The sequence below is a fragment of the Ciconia boyciana genome, chromosome 16, assembly GCF_034638445.1.
Source record: "Ciconia boyciana chromosome 16, ASM3463844v1, whole genome shotgun sequence".
NCBI lineage: Eukaryota > Metazoa > Chordata > Aves > Ciconiiformes > Ciconiidae > Ciconia > Ciconia boyciana.
Genome location: NC_132949.1, coordinates 7,084,710 through 7,102,737, shown reverse-complemented (window position 1 = coordinate 7,102,737; position 18,028 = coordinate 7,084,710). Strand labels below are relative to the sequence as shown.

General features: G+C 44.7%; 1 protein-coding gene across 1 annotated transcript; it reads right to left on the bottom strand.

Moving 5' to 3' along the window:
• Positions 1-1,631: 1,631 nt before the first annotated feature.
• On the bottom strand, positions 1,632-6,495 carry TOB1 (transducer of ERBB2, 1). The gene is made up of 2 exons (XM_072881316.1): positions 6,264-6,495; positions 1,632-3,557 (listed from the first exon to the last, which is right to left on the bottom strand). Exon 2 carries the CDS (start codon positions 3,418-3,420, stop codon positions 2,437-2,439), a length of 984 nt encoding a protein of 327 aa, XP_072737417.1. The 5' UTR covers positions 3,421-3,557; positions 6,264-6,495; the 3' UTR covers positions 1,632-2,436.
• Between the last annotated feature and the right edge of the window lie 11,533 nt (positions 6,496-18,028).

The following is an 18,028-nucleotide window of genomic DNA, read 5'->3' as shown; positions in this document are numbered from 1 at the left end:
TTAAACCACAGGAGTAGAAATACCTCAGAACACGTAGAATAGTCTCCACTGTTAAAGTTGCTCAACCTTCTAGGCAGTTTAGGTATTATTATTGTACTGTAAATACTAAAATTGTAGTAAGTCTTAAAGTCTAGGCATACAAATAGAAATAATACACAGAGCTAACATTCTCAATTTTTCAGTAATTGATCCAATATTTCTTTTTCTAATCTAATTCCTTTTTAAAGCAAAATCATCCACTTAAAATTGGATACCAAATGATGCACTTTTAAGTACGGTTCTGTCCACTGATGTGCCGTTAGTGGAAAGATAAACCAGATGGCAAACTCAATAAAAAGGAGCCAGTTAAATACAGACAGATGAATGCCTAAAAAAACATTCGCTCCGTTATTGCTTTCGAATTGGTTGTCATGGCATTAGAAATGTAGACCATTGTCAGCCTCCCATCTCCACCCCATCCATTTCCTCACAGCCTCTGTCCAAAGCAAAGATCTCACACTGGTGTTGAAAAACACCCTCTTCCTTACAGCACTGGGCTACTTCCACCAAAACTCTGCTCGCACCAAACTGGGGCTGTATGCATGCGTGAAACTTACACCTTTTGTCAACTCAAGTGCATCAGGTAGGCAAAGACTGATCTTCAGTCTCAAAATCCAGTTTCAGAATGCTAAAGTTCAGATAATTTTAATCCTGTACTCCTTCTGTAGCTTAGCATTCATCAACATGAGCCAAAGGACTATCCACTTAGCGTGTGTCTTCTCTTTGTACAACTGGAACTGCCATGGAAAATAAGTTGATGTTTGTTAGATTTACGGATTAAAGGAGTTTCTCTTTCCCTTGACAATGCTCATTAGCAAGGAACGCTATTTGCCAAACAGACAGAAAGGAGTAAGGGATGCAACTTCAAAATAGCCCTGGAAAAGCTGAGTTGTTCCTTCAGCCTCTGAATTCTTTTTCCTCCCACTCACATTCACATTTTGAGAATCTATTAAGTTAAAACTGGTAAAATCCACTAAAATAAAAACCTTAAAATGTCACATTGTAGTTGCATTACATTTCTTTTTAATAGAGCATATAAAATGAAAGTTTACAATGAGTTTAGTAAACTGTAAATTAGCACTTTTATTTAGCCTGGTTTCTGAGCTATTAATCCCAATACAGAAACAGAATGCTGATGCATTGGTCTCAGACCTCTCGAGAGAATCGCTCAAATCCTTTCTGGTGACATAGAAAGTGAATTTCACTGAATCACCTGAGTCTCTTCTAGATACATTACATCGCACAATAACTCAGCATTCACAGAGCTTATGGTCTTAACTCTCAAAGAAAAAAAAAAAATTATCTTCTGACTTCAGTGAGCTGCAGTTAGGGAAAACAAGTGAAAGTTTGCTCAAATAATTGTAGGCAAGTCCTTAATCAGGCGATGTGCTTTGTCAGTAGTATTTTAGGTAAAGCAACCCATTATTGTGGTGCATCAATACAGCAATCCTTTCCATCGCTCCTTTGTGAGGCACTGAGTCAGACTTTTTTGCATCATTAGCACTGACAACACAATAAACGCAGCGCTCTGATCTTCAGCAGAACAGTAAAAACACAGACCACAACAGTCAATTAATTTTAAAGAATTTTAATACAAACTTAATATAAACTATTTCAGTCCCTCTTAACATGTAAGACACTGACTCAAAATACTTTTATACCTTTTTTCAAGTATTGCACAATGTAGGTACAAAATTAATATTTACGATTACATTTTCTTCCATAATATATAGCAAAAATCTTTAAACTTTTAACAGAAAATACAATTTGTGTTTCTTTTGAAAAAAGCAAATATTTCGTACATTTTAATTCCACCACTAAGGAATATTCTGTACACAACTTTTTATTTTTTTTAGAATTGATGTCTTTAAGATGGATATCTTACAATTTCAGTAAAAAAAATACAACATGAAGCTGCTGCAGCTGTCACAGATCACTGTAGTAAAAAGATATAAATGCAATACCATGTTGTAGAAACAATATATATACTCTGATATTTTACAAACTTTGTACTAAATTAAATTATACAATTAGAAAAAGACCAATAAACCCACCTATTAGTGCCAATTTTTTTATATATATATACATATATGTTTGTGTACATATATATATACACACATGAAAAAAATTAGCCATGTCCTTGCTATATCTTAAATACTGTAAGAGGCCATATTTTGAGAGTATATTTTTGTAATGTACAGTCAGTATAAAATAATTTTGTGCTTGGTTGGCAAATGAAAAATGATGCATGTTGTATTTATCTAACCAAGCTTGAATGTATTCATACTACAAGCCTTAAAAAAAAATCTCAAGAGGTGGAAAAAAAGATACACCCTTGGGTACGTGCATTTTAACTTGTACAATAGTATTTACTTGTATTTCACTTTCGTTTTATTTTTAGTTAGCCATAACTGGCTGGAATTGCTGGTTAGAATACTGCATGTTGTTTAAACTAAAATTCAAGCCATCCACAAAAGACTTCTCATTTAGACCTCCATAGGCTGCAAACATATCAAAGGCATTACTGTACTGGAGAGGACTGAGGTTAAGGGGGCTGTCACCAGGAAAGATGCTACTGGTACTACCTTGACCCTGCATGTTGGGGAAAATGAACTCCTTTGCGTTAGGAGAAAGGGCAGAAGTCTTCTGCTGTTGTTGTTGCTGCTGCTGCTGCTGACTGCCTAAGCCAAGCCCGTAGAGAGAGTGCATGGAGGAGGAAAGGGCTTTCTGCTTCAACAGGTCATTGACATTCAAGCCAAGGTTGGTGGGAGAGGTGCGGGCGACCTTGTTGCTACGGCCGCTATTCTTCATTTTGGTCGAGCCAAACTTGGTGGCAGCAAATGTGGCAGTGGTGAAGGTTAAAGGCTGAGTGGAGCGGGGCATGAAAGTTGGGCTCACAGCAGCAGAGTGACCAAAGGGAGGAGAAGGAGAACTAGACACTGAAGATGCTGGGTCACTAATTGGCATGAACACCTGGGCCTCTGGGTTAAAGCTGTTCTTGATTTCCTTATCCAACTCACATCCATTTTCATTATCATCCACATAAAGCACTTTCACTGGTCCCTTTTCACCGATTTGGTATGAAACCTCAAATGGGTCAATCCAAACACTAAGATCCTGAGGCAAGTTGCCACGAACATCATCAATGTCCAAACCACTCTCTTTGGATGCTTGTTCTATGACCGGGTCCACTTTCTCCCCTATATGTATACATCTAAACCCTGATCCTTTGTATGGCTTTTCTGGATACCAGTGCCCTTCATACTTCTTCTTGAGAAGCCTTTCAAGCTCTTCACCAAAAATGTTGACACGTCGTCTGGGAAGCTTATTGTACAAATATGAAATAATAAAATTGAGTGCTACTTGGATTTCAAGCTGCATAGCTGCTATGCCACAAAGTTATAAGTCTGTTTCAAAACCCGAAGAAGAAAGTGTTCAAGATGCCACAGGGAAACAAAATTTCATTCAAAGTGCTGATTCTAGTTGATTATTATCCTTCACCTTGAGTGCTCTTGCTCCTTTAAGAAAAAACAAAAGCAAACACATCCAAATAAGGAAAGCGTAAGATCAAGCTCCAAGGCCTATTCTTTTAGCTTCACTTTCTGCATAAAATAGGTTACTTTAAGTAAAAAAATGTGCATCAAACCATTTATGTTCATGCCAGCGGAAGGTGAGGATGTCAACTACATTCAATATGACTTACAAACAATACTGCAGAAGATGCACTAGGCATGTGTTTACATATACAGCATGGGGCATTTCAAAATCACATGAGCTTGCCGTTTAGTTATTCACAAAGCAGCAAAGATAATTTTTAAGACATCACAGAACTGCCAGGCCTGTCAAGGGTTCAATTACCAACCCGAATTTGGATGATTTATAGTACTCAGCTGCAAAATTTAGCACCAGACTATTAGTTTAGCTTGAGAGGTCTTAGTCCAAGGGTCGTTTATCATTTTAAAGTTTGCAAACATATTGGTTGCACTGTAAGCTACAGAATTAGAAAAGTGTTAACAGTTGCTTTAGAAGATTTCACACAAATAACTAAAATTATGCAAAATTTAAGTCCAAGCAGATCATCTGCATAAACTGTGCGCTGGCAAAATTATGCTAACTGAAGAGAAAATGTCTGCTGTACATATACAACAATTATTCCTTGGAATAGCTAAAATTATAATGCAGTCAATGCATACATGCATACATAGATGCATGTATCTTCTGTCATAAGGGTGGCAATGACCGTGAAATTATTACAATAAATTAATTGACAATTTTTCCCTTTCTACAAATTATTCTATATTATCAGATGTCATATACTAATATATACTAAATTAATGTATCGTGTTGTCTACAGTCCAGATTTCAAAGTTACTAGAGCCAACAGGGCTTTTGATAGCCTCAAGAACGATTGCTTCTCTCCTTCTCCATGACTCTGTTTCATACTTAATATAAAATATGGTTGCCACTCCTTCACAAAGGACAAAAGAGAAATTAGCTATCTAAAGTTAAAGAAGGGACAAGAATCAAGTATTAGCACATGTACTGCTAAAATTCTGCAGTACCTTAGCATAAAGGTACTCATCCACAGGAGACACCTTTGTTCAAAAAGTTCAAATGAAACAAAATATATATTTCTTGGCTCAAGTTAAATGCCCAACGAGAATTTCAATTAACAGCATGCTTTTCTGCACTGCATCACTAGAACAAAATTTAGTGTAGCTGTCACTAAAGATTAGAGAAATCAAAGTCAATATCAAAATCCTTTGACAATATGAATACAATGCTTTTTTATTTCTTGCTCCAAATAATCTCCTTTTAAAGTCTGGAACCCTATTTCCAAGCCACTCATGTTCTCCCCAACATGGTATGGGAATAGTTTGAAAGCTGGTACGATAAGGCGACCTTTAAACGTTTGCTGGATCAGCACTGGGTGGGGATAAGGAAAAGATCAAGGGCAAACAGAAGATATTTACAAAAGGGACACAATCAGTACAGAAAAGCTGATTGGGTGGTTAAAAGAGGCATTTTAAAATGATTTATTAATCCATCTGTTTTGTTTCCCTTCCTCCATGTCCTTTAGGAATGAAATGCTCCTTTCAAGGCGCACCGGGCAGACGCTATAAATTTTTCCAAGCCCCAAAACCGATCCATGGTACAAGCAGCTGATCAAACGAATCAGCTTGATCATTTCAAACATTCTATTTTTTCTTTAATTTAGAGAGGACAATATTTCTCAGGGATCCAAGCCCATTAATTACTCCAGTAGCAGAGCCCTGGCGCTGGGGTTAAAGGCAGGAGCCTGAAGCGGTGTGGGGAGTTACATAACCAGGCAGTCGGGTCTCATTAGATTTCTGCTCACAGCCTGGGAGCTCCGGCAACAGCAGGAGGAGGAGGAAGAGCATTTTCTGAGCCCGTAAGAAAGAGAATGAAGAAGAGGAAGGGAGATGACTGGAAGAGGGGGGGGGGGGCGGGGGGCCACGACAGGACTGCAAGGCCCCTCTCCTCAGCACACAGGCCAGCACCCCGGGCCCGCGACGCCCCTCTCGGCCCCCCCGCTGGGGCAGGGTCCTAGAGGACGGCTGCCAGCGCTACCCGGAGAGGCCCGGCGCAAGCAGCAGCTATTAGTCAGCCGGCAACGCTCACTCCTCCCAGCCTGAGCGCGTCCAGGGACCGCCTTGGGAGGGACCCTCTCGCACCCCGGCTCCCCGGGCCGAGCCCTCTCCCCCAGCCCCCTCGCTGAGGGGCTGCCGGCGGCCCCCACGCCCTCCTTCCCATCGGCTCCTGTGCCGCTGCGCCCCCCACGGTACCCCGGCCCTTCCCCTCCCCGCGGGGCCGCGCCCGCCTCAGTCCCCCGTCACCGCGGGGTCGTGACCGCCTCGGCGCCCCGGGCCGCCCGCCTCACGGCCGGGCCGTGCCCACCTCGACACCCCCGCCTCAGAGGCCGGGGCCGCCTCAGCCGCCAGGGCCGGGCGATTGCTGCCTCAGCGGCCGGGGCCGGGCGGTGGCCGCCTCAGGCCCCCCCCGTCACGGCGGCCGGGGCCGCGCCCGCCTCAGGGGCCGGGCGGTGGCTGCCTCAGCCCCTCGCTCGCCTCACGGCCGGGGCCGGACGGTCGCTGCCTCGGCCCCCCGCCTCGGCAGTCTGCCTTCGGCCTGGGCCCCCCCCCCGCAGCGCACACCCCCGCGCCAGCCCGGGCTGTCCCCCGCCCTCGGCGAGCGGTACTCACCCGGATGGGTGTGCGGGGGGTAGTGCAAACAATCCCGGCGGGGGTGTGAGTGCGGGGGGGGCGGGGGGGGGGCGGCTCAGCACCCGACCCCCATCTCCGAGAGCCGGCTCCCTCGGCGAGGATGGGAGGGGAAAGGAAAGAGAAAAAAAAAAAAAAGGGAGGGGGGAGGGTTGGAAAAAAAAAGGGGGGGGAGGGAAAGGGGGGGAGGGCTGCGCTGCTCACACCCCCACAACGGGCGCGCTCGGCCGCCGCAGCTGGGCTGCTTCTGCTACTGCCTCGCCGCCCGACGCGCCCCTATATATGGCCTCCCTTCCCCCGCCCCCCCGTCGCGTCCCGCCCCCGCGCCCCGCCCGGCCACGCCTACCAACCCCGCCCTCCAGTGGCCGGTGGCCGGCCTGGCCCCGGCCTGGCCCCGCCCCCCACACAGGGCCCCCCGCTGCCTCCCTTTCCCCCACCCCGGCGTGGAGGGGCAGCTCTCTTACGTCAGCTCCCTCCTCACCTCACAACACCGTTGCGTCACTGCCTACGTCAAACCCTTCCCTCGCGCCCCTCATCTCCGCAGGGAAGGGGGGGAGGGGGCCCGCGCTGAACTACATCTCCCATGACCGCCGCTGCGGCGCGGCACGGGGGGCGGGCGGCGACGGCCCGCGGGGACCTGGCAGCGGCCATCGCGGCCCCGCGGGGGCCGGCAGCCGGCCTGGGCCGCGGGGGGGCGGGGGCGAGGGCACCCGCAACCCCTCACGCTCAGGGGCGAGGGGCCGGGCTGCGTCCCCCAGCCACCGCCGGGGCTGGCGGGGGCGGCCTCCCCTCAGCCAGGGGCCAGCGAGGCCCCGCGGCGGCAGCGGCAGCCGCGCCCACCCTCACGGGAGGGGGCGCGGAGCGGCACCCCCGCCGCGCCCGGCGGGCCCCTCACAGCCCCCCCTCCCTTCGCCGCGGCTAAAAATACTCCCCACAGGTAGCAACGCTGGCCGATTGGCTGCCTGCCCGCCCTGGTAGCCGCCTGATTGGTCATTCGGTATCGAGGATGAAGACGTCAAACCCCAGTTTTGGGGGGAAAAAAGTTACCGGGGGGAATGGAGCGGGGCGGGGAGGGCGCAGCCGCCGCCTCAGCGTCCGCGGGCCCCGCTGTGGGGAGGCGCGGGGCGGCGTGAGGGCGGTCAGGCAGCCGCCGGCCTGGCCGAGCCGGGGGACGGCGCCGGGCGCCAGGGCCCTCGCCCGGCGCCGGTGCCATCGAGCCTGATTTGGGCCTGTCGGGAACAGCCCTGCGGCCCGGCCTTATTTTAACGCGGGGCACGGCTAAATCTGGAGGCAGCGGCGGGGGGAAGCGGGGCAGCCTGCGAGCCAGCGGGCGAGCGCCGGGGCCGCCGCCTCCTCCCGCACCGAGAGACGCTTGGGATAAGAACCAGGCCCGGTGGCAGGAGAGCCGGGCCCGCTGCTCATTAGAACATCACCGGTTTTGCTCTTGAAATATCACTTGCGGGTATTACTTAGGTTTGGGGTTGGTATGCTTAGCTTCAAACTGGAGAGCAGGACCGGGTTTTGGAGGACAAACGGTGGAGGTGGTTGGTTTTTTTTTCCTCCTCCCCTTGCTCTCTGTTTGTACAATAATAAAGCATTTTGGCATAAACGCCACGTGGGCCCCAGGAGAGATTTGGAAATGCCAGTCAGAAGAAATGCCAGGAGTTTAACCCTTTGGAGCTTAGGATATGTACGAGACGGTGGGAGGCAGGAGCCTGAAAACCGAAATGTTAAAGGAAGATAGCAAGGGTAGTATTTGGGATTTTCCATAGCTGAAAATTTCTGCTAGAAGGCCTAATGCATTGTAAAACACACAGTTTTTCTGCAGATGTACCAATGTTGATGCTACTAGGATTGCAATATTGCAAACAACTTGAAAATCTTAACTCACACTCAAAATAGTTATGATTTTTCCCCCTATTTTTCATTCGTTTTTAACCATAAAGGGCTGCATGCGCCTTCAGTGAAAACTGGGTTATAGGTTATCACTGTGCAGCCCAAAGTGAAAACTAAAGTATGAAGATTATAAGATCATAAGCATTGGCAACTGGCAGACTACTGAGAATTGCTGTAACGCAGCCGGGAATCCAAATGAGAGTCTTGGATTTGTTGTTTTGAACAAGTTGCCATTACTTTTACTATGAAACCTAAGAGACAATGTGAAATAACTACCGAAACAGATCAGGTGAAAAGACAAAATGTTGGGTTTTTTAAAAAAAATTAGAAATCTCCCTGGTACAACAAACACTGAGCAAATTGACGGCTAACATCAGCTGTGTCAGTCAACAGTTCAACACGTTACTGTGCTCAGTTCTGCGCTGACTGGGGTAGCAACAGCAGCAGATTTCCCTTTGAAGTGGGAAAAACCGCACAACTCCGTAGATCAGTGTTTTCAGGTGAGATTTCGTAAGGAGCTTTTAACTGTGCTGCTGAGTTGCTAAAAAAAAATGAAGGGTTGTAAAAGCAGAGACTTTCTTTTAAATGGCTTTAACACTACATGAGAAGCATTAGGTACTGAATTAAATATACAGAGCTAATACATTTATAATCAAGGCAGCTGTGGGATCCTTTAAAACTGTAAAAATGGTGATGTACTTTTTGGTGGCTTATGTAAAGGCAGCTTCTAATGCAGTCAATGCTAGAATTGCCTGCTACTGAACAAATCCGATGTTAAATGTTAAAGACAGGTGATTGCCCTAAGCATAACCTCTTCAGGTCAGCAAGAAGCAAGCCTGCATCCTGTGGTCCAACAAAAGTTTAAATTTATCCTTGTTTGTCTGAAAAGAAAATTCTGGCTTTTAAACTGCAGTGATCATTACGTTATCCACATCAGAAGTAGGTGGCCAAACTGTAGTAGTGTTAAATTATTAGCACCTAAAAACAGAGTCTAGTCCAGGATCACTTGTATTCTTAAAACCTCAACTGGCTTTTTGATCCACAAAGAGGTCAGAGTAGGGCCTGCAGTATTTTTCAGGCCTTTTGATTAATACACAACAATAACAAAATGTCTGCCTCTCCTTGCTAGAAAAATCTTTAAAAATGCAATCAATACAAAATAACAACTCCAGCAGCAAAATTTTACTCATGTTGCCAATTCGATTCAACTGAAAGATTAATCTTAAAAGAAAAAATACATATTCTTGTCTTTCCTGACAAACGTTGACAATTTTTCTCCCCAGCAGAGCAAATCAACAGAAGTATTTCAGAGCATGGCAGGGAGGCAGGAGTAAGATTAGAAGTAAGACGACTTTCTTAATCTGTATTAGGCGAAAAGGGCTTTGATCTCATCCCCAGTTCGTAGCCATATCCCACGATGCTGGCCAGCAAGACAGCCATCACCAGAAACCAAACTACAGTTTCTACAGTCTGGGTCTCTGCAGTCTAATTTCTAGAGCCAAGATCTCTGCATTGTCAAAGACCTACGTCTCTACAAGATAGTAGTAGTCTCTACAAAGGGACATTTTTTTTTTCTACTAAAGCAATCTAAATTTGGTTCCTAAAGTGATTGGTAGCACTCTTCTAAAATCTAAATCAGTTTTATTGATCAATACAATATCTAAAACCAAAATACAGTTTATTAATCTTAAAAGTTGTTTAAAGGAATTAAAAATATCTAAGAAAATTTTTACTAATCTATGTCAACATGGACAAGAATTTTAAAGCAGTAGAAGGCAACGCTCAGAATTTCACCACCCGTCTTCGTCCTTTTATCTTCTCTACTAAATGAATGTTTCTGTTCCTTACAGAATGTATAAGGTTTACCCTGACAGTGGACATAAAGCTTTGTAACGTACATTCCCAAATATAGTACCGTCTCTTTTTTAACATTTTCCTATTTAGGAACACAATTCTCCTTTTAGCGGGGGAGCCTGGGCTTTGATTTTGAAAAAAAATGTAAAGCTTTTCCCATTGTATTCATCCCTCTCTAGCCCAATTTTATCCATTTGCTGATTTTAATGCGTGTTCCTTTTCCCCATCATCTATCAGTGTGAGCAACCAAGCCTGGCTGCTCTCCAGCATATATCTGAACAATGATTTTGAAATGTAGTGTAGATTCTCTTACATTTCACTTTACTAGCTTAAGCAGTGATTTTTCCATAAATACAGATTATAGAGGGTGTATATACCTATCAGATGTTGCCCAGCTTCAGGAGCTCTCTGACCACAAAGATTTTTTTAGATGGGAGCCACAAAATTAGCTTGTATGTAGTGTTGTTTTGATGGAGTAAAGAATAGCCAAGAACAGAATTCAGCCAAAACAGATAAGTTCACGGGGCATTGTCCCGGCCAGGTCATCTTCTAGGAGAGCCCCAAGCTCGTCTCTCATTACATGAAGGGGGCAAACAGTTACCTCTGATCAAGAGCAGCTGGCTGGCAGGGGCTGCTGCGTGCAGCTTTATATGCCAAGTTAAGCGCACATATGGCAGGATGTGTGTGCGATAACTCTTGTTTGCAGACTCTTACCCCCAGGGCAAACAGCCACAGTCAGCAACTTGCTGCAAACTGCTGTGTGGCTCCACAGCAGCCCAGGCTGTGCCCGGACTTGTTCCTCTGTAGCGCAGGGGGCTGAGGAATTCAGAGGAATGGGATTAGGGTCCTGGGGATGTGGGGCCATGCAGGGAAGGGCTGGGGGGAGGAGGACCTGGCGCTTAGATAAATGTCTATCGATCTTGACAGGGGTACAGTTAACCCCGCCGCAGAGGGGAGGAGATAGCCTTTGAAGTGGAAGGAGGGAAGTATTGTGGTAAAAGGGGGGGATTGGAGGACAGAGGGTGCAGTACTGAGGGGCTGTGATTGTGAGAACAGCCCAGCATCCTGCATCCCGTCCTGGAAGCCCAGAAAGCCCGGGTACCAATTCTCATGAGATGCGCTGGGGCTGGCCTGCCCCACACAGCTCAGCTGGGCAGGCAAAGCCAAACACCAGCAACAGAAGTTCCTCTGCTATTATAGTATATGAGGTTAGTGGCTACGGTGATGCCAAGTTTTTAGAAACTTGGCTATCAAGAGCTGGAGCTTGTATGCCAAGGATCGAGAAGCAGTTTCCAGATCTGGGTTTCTACAGCTTTGTGCAGTCAGTACGCTCTGAAAAAAACCCTTCTAAGCTGGCACTTCCTTAGATATTAGTGACTCTCCTCTAAAAAAAAAGAAAAGAAGGAAAAAAATATTATTTTGCTGGGCCAATATCAGTAAAGGGGACTGATCTGCAGGAGCTTAGAGCTTACAAGGACATCATTCTCTCCTAAGTGGCGTGCTACTGATGTTATAGCTTACTTGGCAAAAGTTACTGGAGTCCTGAGCAAGACACAGAAGGCAGCTGCTGGGTAAGAAGGAAAAATAAAAACACTTTAATAAAGACTTTGCACCAAAGCGTTGCTCTTCCCAAAGTTTCAGCCACCCTCAAGGATAAGTGAAAAGTTTTTTTCTCCTGAAGCTGGTATGAGGCAGGATCTGTTCTTGAAGAGGAGCCTGATAAGTGACATTTTGAGAATGGGGTATAGATCCTGATAAGGCCAGGTAAAAAGAGTGAAATGAGGAGTAAGGTATCTAAGTAAAAATGCTGAGAAAAATCATGGTCACAGGTAGATAGATACTGTAATAAAGGCAGGGGGAGAAAATGGGAAATATTTAACGAGTATCGGAATTTTCTATAGCTATGAATAAATGGGCTGAAGAAGAAGGAAGGAGGAAAGATTGATTTTATACCTTAAAGAGGTTGACCTTTGAGGAAAGTTTTATTAAAATCCAATATAATTTTTTCCTCGAGTTCACCTTTGTGCTGGGATTCTGCCAGTTTAATGTCAGTTAGTTCTGCAGCATCTGCTGATAGATAAAATTATGAGGTTAGGACTGTCCTAGCTGATAGCCATGTAAGTTCTTAGTTAATCAGCTTCAAATGCTTTACTATGCTTGTTTCAAACAATGACTCATAAACAGTTTTAAAGAGGCAGAAAGCTGCTTTTTAAACAGCTGGAAGGATTACTTCTTGTGCCAATGTTTCCCACATCACCAATTTATCATAAAGAAGCAATTGGAAGATGCCTCAATTTTTGCAATAACATCCAGAACAAAATATAATTTTAACATCCCTAGAAGATCTCACCTGGTTCTTGACTAAGAATTTAGAGCAACCAAGAACAATACAGCTCAGTAAGAAACCATCCATATTTTAAGCTTTCAGGTGATAAGCAATCTATTTTTCTGGAGCGTGTGGCCATCAACTGGGTTTCTGATGCCTTTCTGCAATACCATTCCTGTCAATAACAGTGTTTTATGCAGAGCCCAGTACTTGCTCAGGACTTTGAGAGTTTAGTTAGTAAACATTAGTAGACATTTAGTTAGTAGACATTTAGTTAGTTACTAGATGACATGCAGAATATCACCTTTAGGAAAGCCAAAGGTTACAGGTGCTGGTACTGGGTCTGAGAGCATTAATTTCAGAAGTGCCAAGTTAACCTACTGTGCTGTCAAGCTGTGACAATGTGAATGATGGTGACTTCAAAGTAAAATGAGTTCAAATGTCAGTGTCTTGATGAATACAGTCTGAAAATCATTCTCATGAGAGGAAGATCATTGAAAACTATCTTCATATTAATAAAAAAACAAGGGTGCTTCTTTTCAGATGAACAGAAACCTAGTGGCTCTCTATCTGTGCAGACACGAAGAGCTAGTTGAGTGGAAAGATGCCAGCTTATGACAGCTGAAGGTTTGACCCATGGAAAAAAAAAGCCAATGGAAATTTCTCTTCGAGTTTGCTGCGCTCCAGATCTGCCCCTTATTCAACTCTTATTAAAGTCCGTCGAGTCATGGCAACAGGAATAATGGAGGGGAATGAAGATTCAAGCTGTGTGTTTGCTCCTGAGACATACAAAGTGGATTTTAACACAGTTTGTGCATCCTGGTTTTAACACAGTTCATGTATCCTGTTCATGTAAGGAGCCGTTCATGGACGACTGAATCTGTCACTGGCATTGAAATGATCGTTCAGTTTAAATCGTTGATTCAAAGCATAGTAAATCACTCATTTCCTCTCCCAACTTCTGATTCCTAAAGGTATAATTGCGCTCCAAAATAATATAATACGTGCCTTAAAAGATTAAGCAAAAGGTCAGATTAGCATAATATCTTTCCTGAACTGATGGCAAAACACTGTGTAAACCTGGAGCCACACCTTGAAATCTCCCAGGACGGTACTCTTGGGACTTGCCAATAAAGCAGCAGCAGGGAGAGAACACAGATTCTTCCATTTCACAGGTCGCAGGTCTTTACCATGTGATGGACAGACTGAGCAGTCCTCACGTACCTACATATATATAACCCACTTCATTATAACAGAATGTTTTCTCTTGAATACACAAATGAGTAGGAGCTATTATCTCATAAGCTATTATTAATGTGCAAGACTTCAGACAGTATCTGCACACAGCGGTGGATCTGTCTAGTCTCAAGAGTAGCCATAACAGCTTCAGAAGAAGGGATAAAACGGCCATGTTGCACAATTACATTGAGTTTGGCAATGGGAAGAAGAGATTTCTTCTTGATCCCACATGATTATTATCTTATACGCTGGAAAATGAGCACTCCGAGTGACATACTTTTTATTGTAGCTAATGTAACTCAGATTTGTAAAGAAGGTGATTCTGCTATATGACCATATTATCTAAATTGCTTTGTCGCCAACGCACAGAAAACTGAATATAAAATTGCCTGAACATAATTGAGTGCTGACTCACCCTCCGATTAAGGTAAATGGTGCAGCGTTCCAGGGCGTCTTGGAGCTTTCTATAGTCTCACAACCCTATGTGAAATCTTCTGATTGATTTTTCTCCCCTCCCAGCAAACTTATGTTTCATGCTCCTATTTGAGGCTATATGCTACAAATCCAGCTGCTGTCACAAGACATCTTCCCCCTGCTTCGTTATCTTGATCAATTTTCTGCTGAAACTCTCATCTTTCATCCTGGCTGGTGCAGTTGCCTCTCTTGTGATTATTCCAACTCCTGGTTCTCCATATTCATAGCCACTCTCCGAGCTCCAACTCTAACTCTCTAGTTTCTAAGGCTACATAGCCGCAAATGTTTTCTCACAAAACGCTTTTCCATAAATTTTCACAATTTCATTTCAGTCAAATCTGAGGCTGCATACATACATGACACTGCTCATAGCAGACTCTTCTAATAAAAGCACCTGCAAACGCGAGCAAGAAAACACAGCCCCAAGTATTTTAAATAGAATTTTTTTTTTTTCTTGAAAATGGCCTCATATCACAAAACTCCATTTGGAGGTGTAACTGTGTGACTATCCTTAAAAACAGAAAAATTTCCAGTTTTTGAACTCTAAGTGGAAGAAGGGCAATTTTAAGAAGTAGTGCCAGAGACCCGAGGTGAACTGAGCCATGGATACTGGGCAGAGAGCTCAAATTTAGCTGACTGTGGCACTAAGACAAACCAGCACTTGTGCCTTTGGGTAATCTCTGTTCCGACTCTGTCACTCAGGTAGTGAAAAGAAGGAGCGGAAGAAGGGCCATGACCTAAATAATTGGGAGAACAGCAATTATTAACCAGCAATCCCACCCACAAGGATTTGCAGAAGACGCCAGCCCTGAGCTGGAGGATCTGGGAGGGAAACCAGTCATGGAAGTGGCAGAACTTGGTTTTGTTTCCAGCTAGCTATGCTGACTGAAGTATTGCATTAGTAGCTGTTGAAAATCAGGTAGGGAAGAGGCTGAAATTTGTTTCCTTTATATGTGGGGCTGGTTTCATATCAGGTAATAACTCAGAAATGAAGAGTAACTTCGGCACGCACATCAGGCTTAGGTTCTCCGGAAGCACTTGTCGTTGCACAGCCCAACCTTGTTCCTTACTAGGAATTTTAACTTTTATTGTCTGGTGATAAGTCATACCTGCCTTGCCCCAAAGAGGATAAATCTAATTTGTCTGCAACTACAGAGAGATAATAATGCAATTGTTCCTTCACACCAGGAGACTGGGCGTCTGTTACCTAGAAGTTCTCTTCCAAGTTCGATCAACTTTTCTCCAAGTAATTCCTTCTACAGAGTAAAGAGAAACTCAGTTGGAATGTATTTCCAGAGACAAATGAACCCCCAAGATAAAAAAAATAAAAATGAATGTAAAAACCCACCATAAATATGGTATGGAGGGGTGAATGTGAAATTCGGAGCTGATCTAGACCTGGGTCAGAATCCGACCAGAATTAAGGATCTGATCTCTTCTGGTTGATCTGCACAAACACTGTGCCTTTGCAAAATACAGGCACATTTAAAAGACATAATGAAAAAAAAGAGGAATCTCCAATGGTGAAGAAAGCAACACATTCTGAGAGAAAAAAAAGACTGTCTGAACCCTTCAAAGGTAGCAGTGAAATACATGAAAATATCCATGGCTTCCCCAGACGGGTTAGGGTTGTTTGTTACTCCCAGCCCAGGCTGCATTTGACAGATCTCTCTCACTTATATTACAAGAAGTATGTTTTCAAAGGGGGAAAACCCAGACGTTCAAGCTCAATATTCCTATCCAGATCGCTCTTGCTAAATGTTTAACACCAGCCTGTCCAAGTGACATCCAAATGGGGACAGCGGAAGGATTAATGTGCCTGATTCAGCTGAATCAGGGAAGTGCCTAGATGACAAGGAAGAACATCACCGGGAAGACTTGAGGGAGGCACCGGGGGATTTGCAGCACGGAGTGATGTACGCCGCCGTCTGCATCGCAGCAGTCATGCTAGTGACTCCAGCATTTAAACTTCTCATCTACAGCAACTGGTGGGCCTCTCAGCTGCAATTTACCATTAGGCTGCTGGGAGGAGCGTGGGCAGAGAGGGGAGGCAGGGGACCCTCAGCTGAAAGCCCGAGCTAATTCTGCAGTGAAGATGAGCCCTCGGATAGAAATTCTTCAAAGGGATGTGACCAGGCAGACTGTCACCACGGGGGTCTCAAAGCAGGCAATCAGTCCCCCCTTTAATAAATAGAAGATACAAGATGGGCAGGGAAGAGTATGCTTCTTAAACGTGCTGGAGAAACAAGGCTGAAACATCTCTCCTTGCTGATCCGCAAGGTGATGGAGGTTTTCGAAGAAGCAGCAATGCCCATGTAATCAAACAGGAGCAACTGTGCTGGTCCTGCCCCAAGGCTTGTGCTCTAAACTATAACTAATGAGTGTAAAGGCACTGACAAAAAAAGCTTCCACAGAATCCCTTTTCTAAGGCCTTTGATTTTACTGGAACTTGCACAGCAGTAAAATTCACATAGCCAACGGGAAAGCCATGTCCTGGCCTGACCCTGCCACAGAAAACAGCAAAACAAAGGGGCAGGGATTTGGGGTCACGTTTGGGGAGGATCCGTGATTCAGCATGTCAGTTTACTAAATCTCCTCTAATTTGTCACGTAATGAGAGAGTGGGGCAAACACTTGCAGCTCCAGGCTGCCGTTTCATTGCAAAAAGGTATGGCCCAGACAGTGACGAGCGTCTAAAGAATAAATGACTCTCAATTAGGACAGTAGGTCAGAAAGAGCAAGATGATTCATATCCAGGACATACTCCAACCATCCACAATAACACTCAGCAATTCTATACAGCTTTGTGTCTTCAAAGCGCCCACAAACACCCTGTCCTTTCAATGGCGCTGGCAGGTAACAGGCAGCAGGGCTTGAAATGTGCGCTCGAGACTTGCTAATTCTTGGAATAATTGAGCTAAGCTGGGAAGAAATGGCTTCCACTGTTCCTCCAGTGATAGGAAGGGATGAGACAGCTCTGTCCTGGTCACAGCATGCCACCATTGGTCTAGAAATCAGAGGACATGGAGATTCACACCCCAAAATTAATAAATAAGGTACCCAGAATTAATAGCCTCTTTTAGAGAACTGGTTGTATGCAGTTTTCCCAGGAATAAGCAACAGGTCGTGACAGATGGGGTTTAGGAGTGCTTGGCTCCTAGGTTAGCACCCTGACAATGCCTCTGCTCAGCTGTGCAAATCGTATTTTACTTGCTTGACTGTGAGTTGCTGGGCAGTGGGATGTAATTTTCCATGCTTGCAGTTGGCACTGGGTTTTACTTCGACTTGCATTTGACAGCGCAAGCTCTGTCAACACTGTTTCACCTCTTAGAAAATAATAATCAAGAAGCCTGGATGACAGGTATGTATCAGTACCCAAGAATTCAATGGCCAGCTCTACTTTAACCTACTCACCACAGTTTACTACCCTGCAACAAAACGTCTTTTCCAGATTTACCTGAAGACTGGGATATCAGAGAAACTCAGGGATGCCAGACATACACTTGGTTGACTTTGATCTCTCTGAAGACAAATCTTTTAAAGTTTAGATCAAGGAATCTTTTAATGAAACAAAGAAATCGTGGCACTTGTATCAGTTCCAGATATAAATAAATCAGCTAGAAATAAACAGGAGCAAGGCAAACGTAAAGGAGACAGCCACGCTCTGCAATGTCAGCCCAAAGTGACTGTCTGATGGATGATAATATGGCTGGCTCAGAAAAAAAGTCAGAGTTTAAAAGTCTTGCTGCCAGCCATCTGGCAAATCTTCCAAAATATATTGCAGTAAAACTTCACTGAATTGCTACCTTTTTTGCATCTCCTGCTATCAAGACAGTCTATCTATTTTTTAGGTGTAGTGAGGATTTTGAAATCTCTGCTAGGACTCTCTCCTTAGGGACTCGTTATAGCCCTCCCCATGGCCAATTCATTGTTCCTTCCCTCCACCAGTCTGCCATATA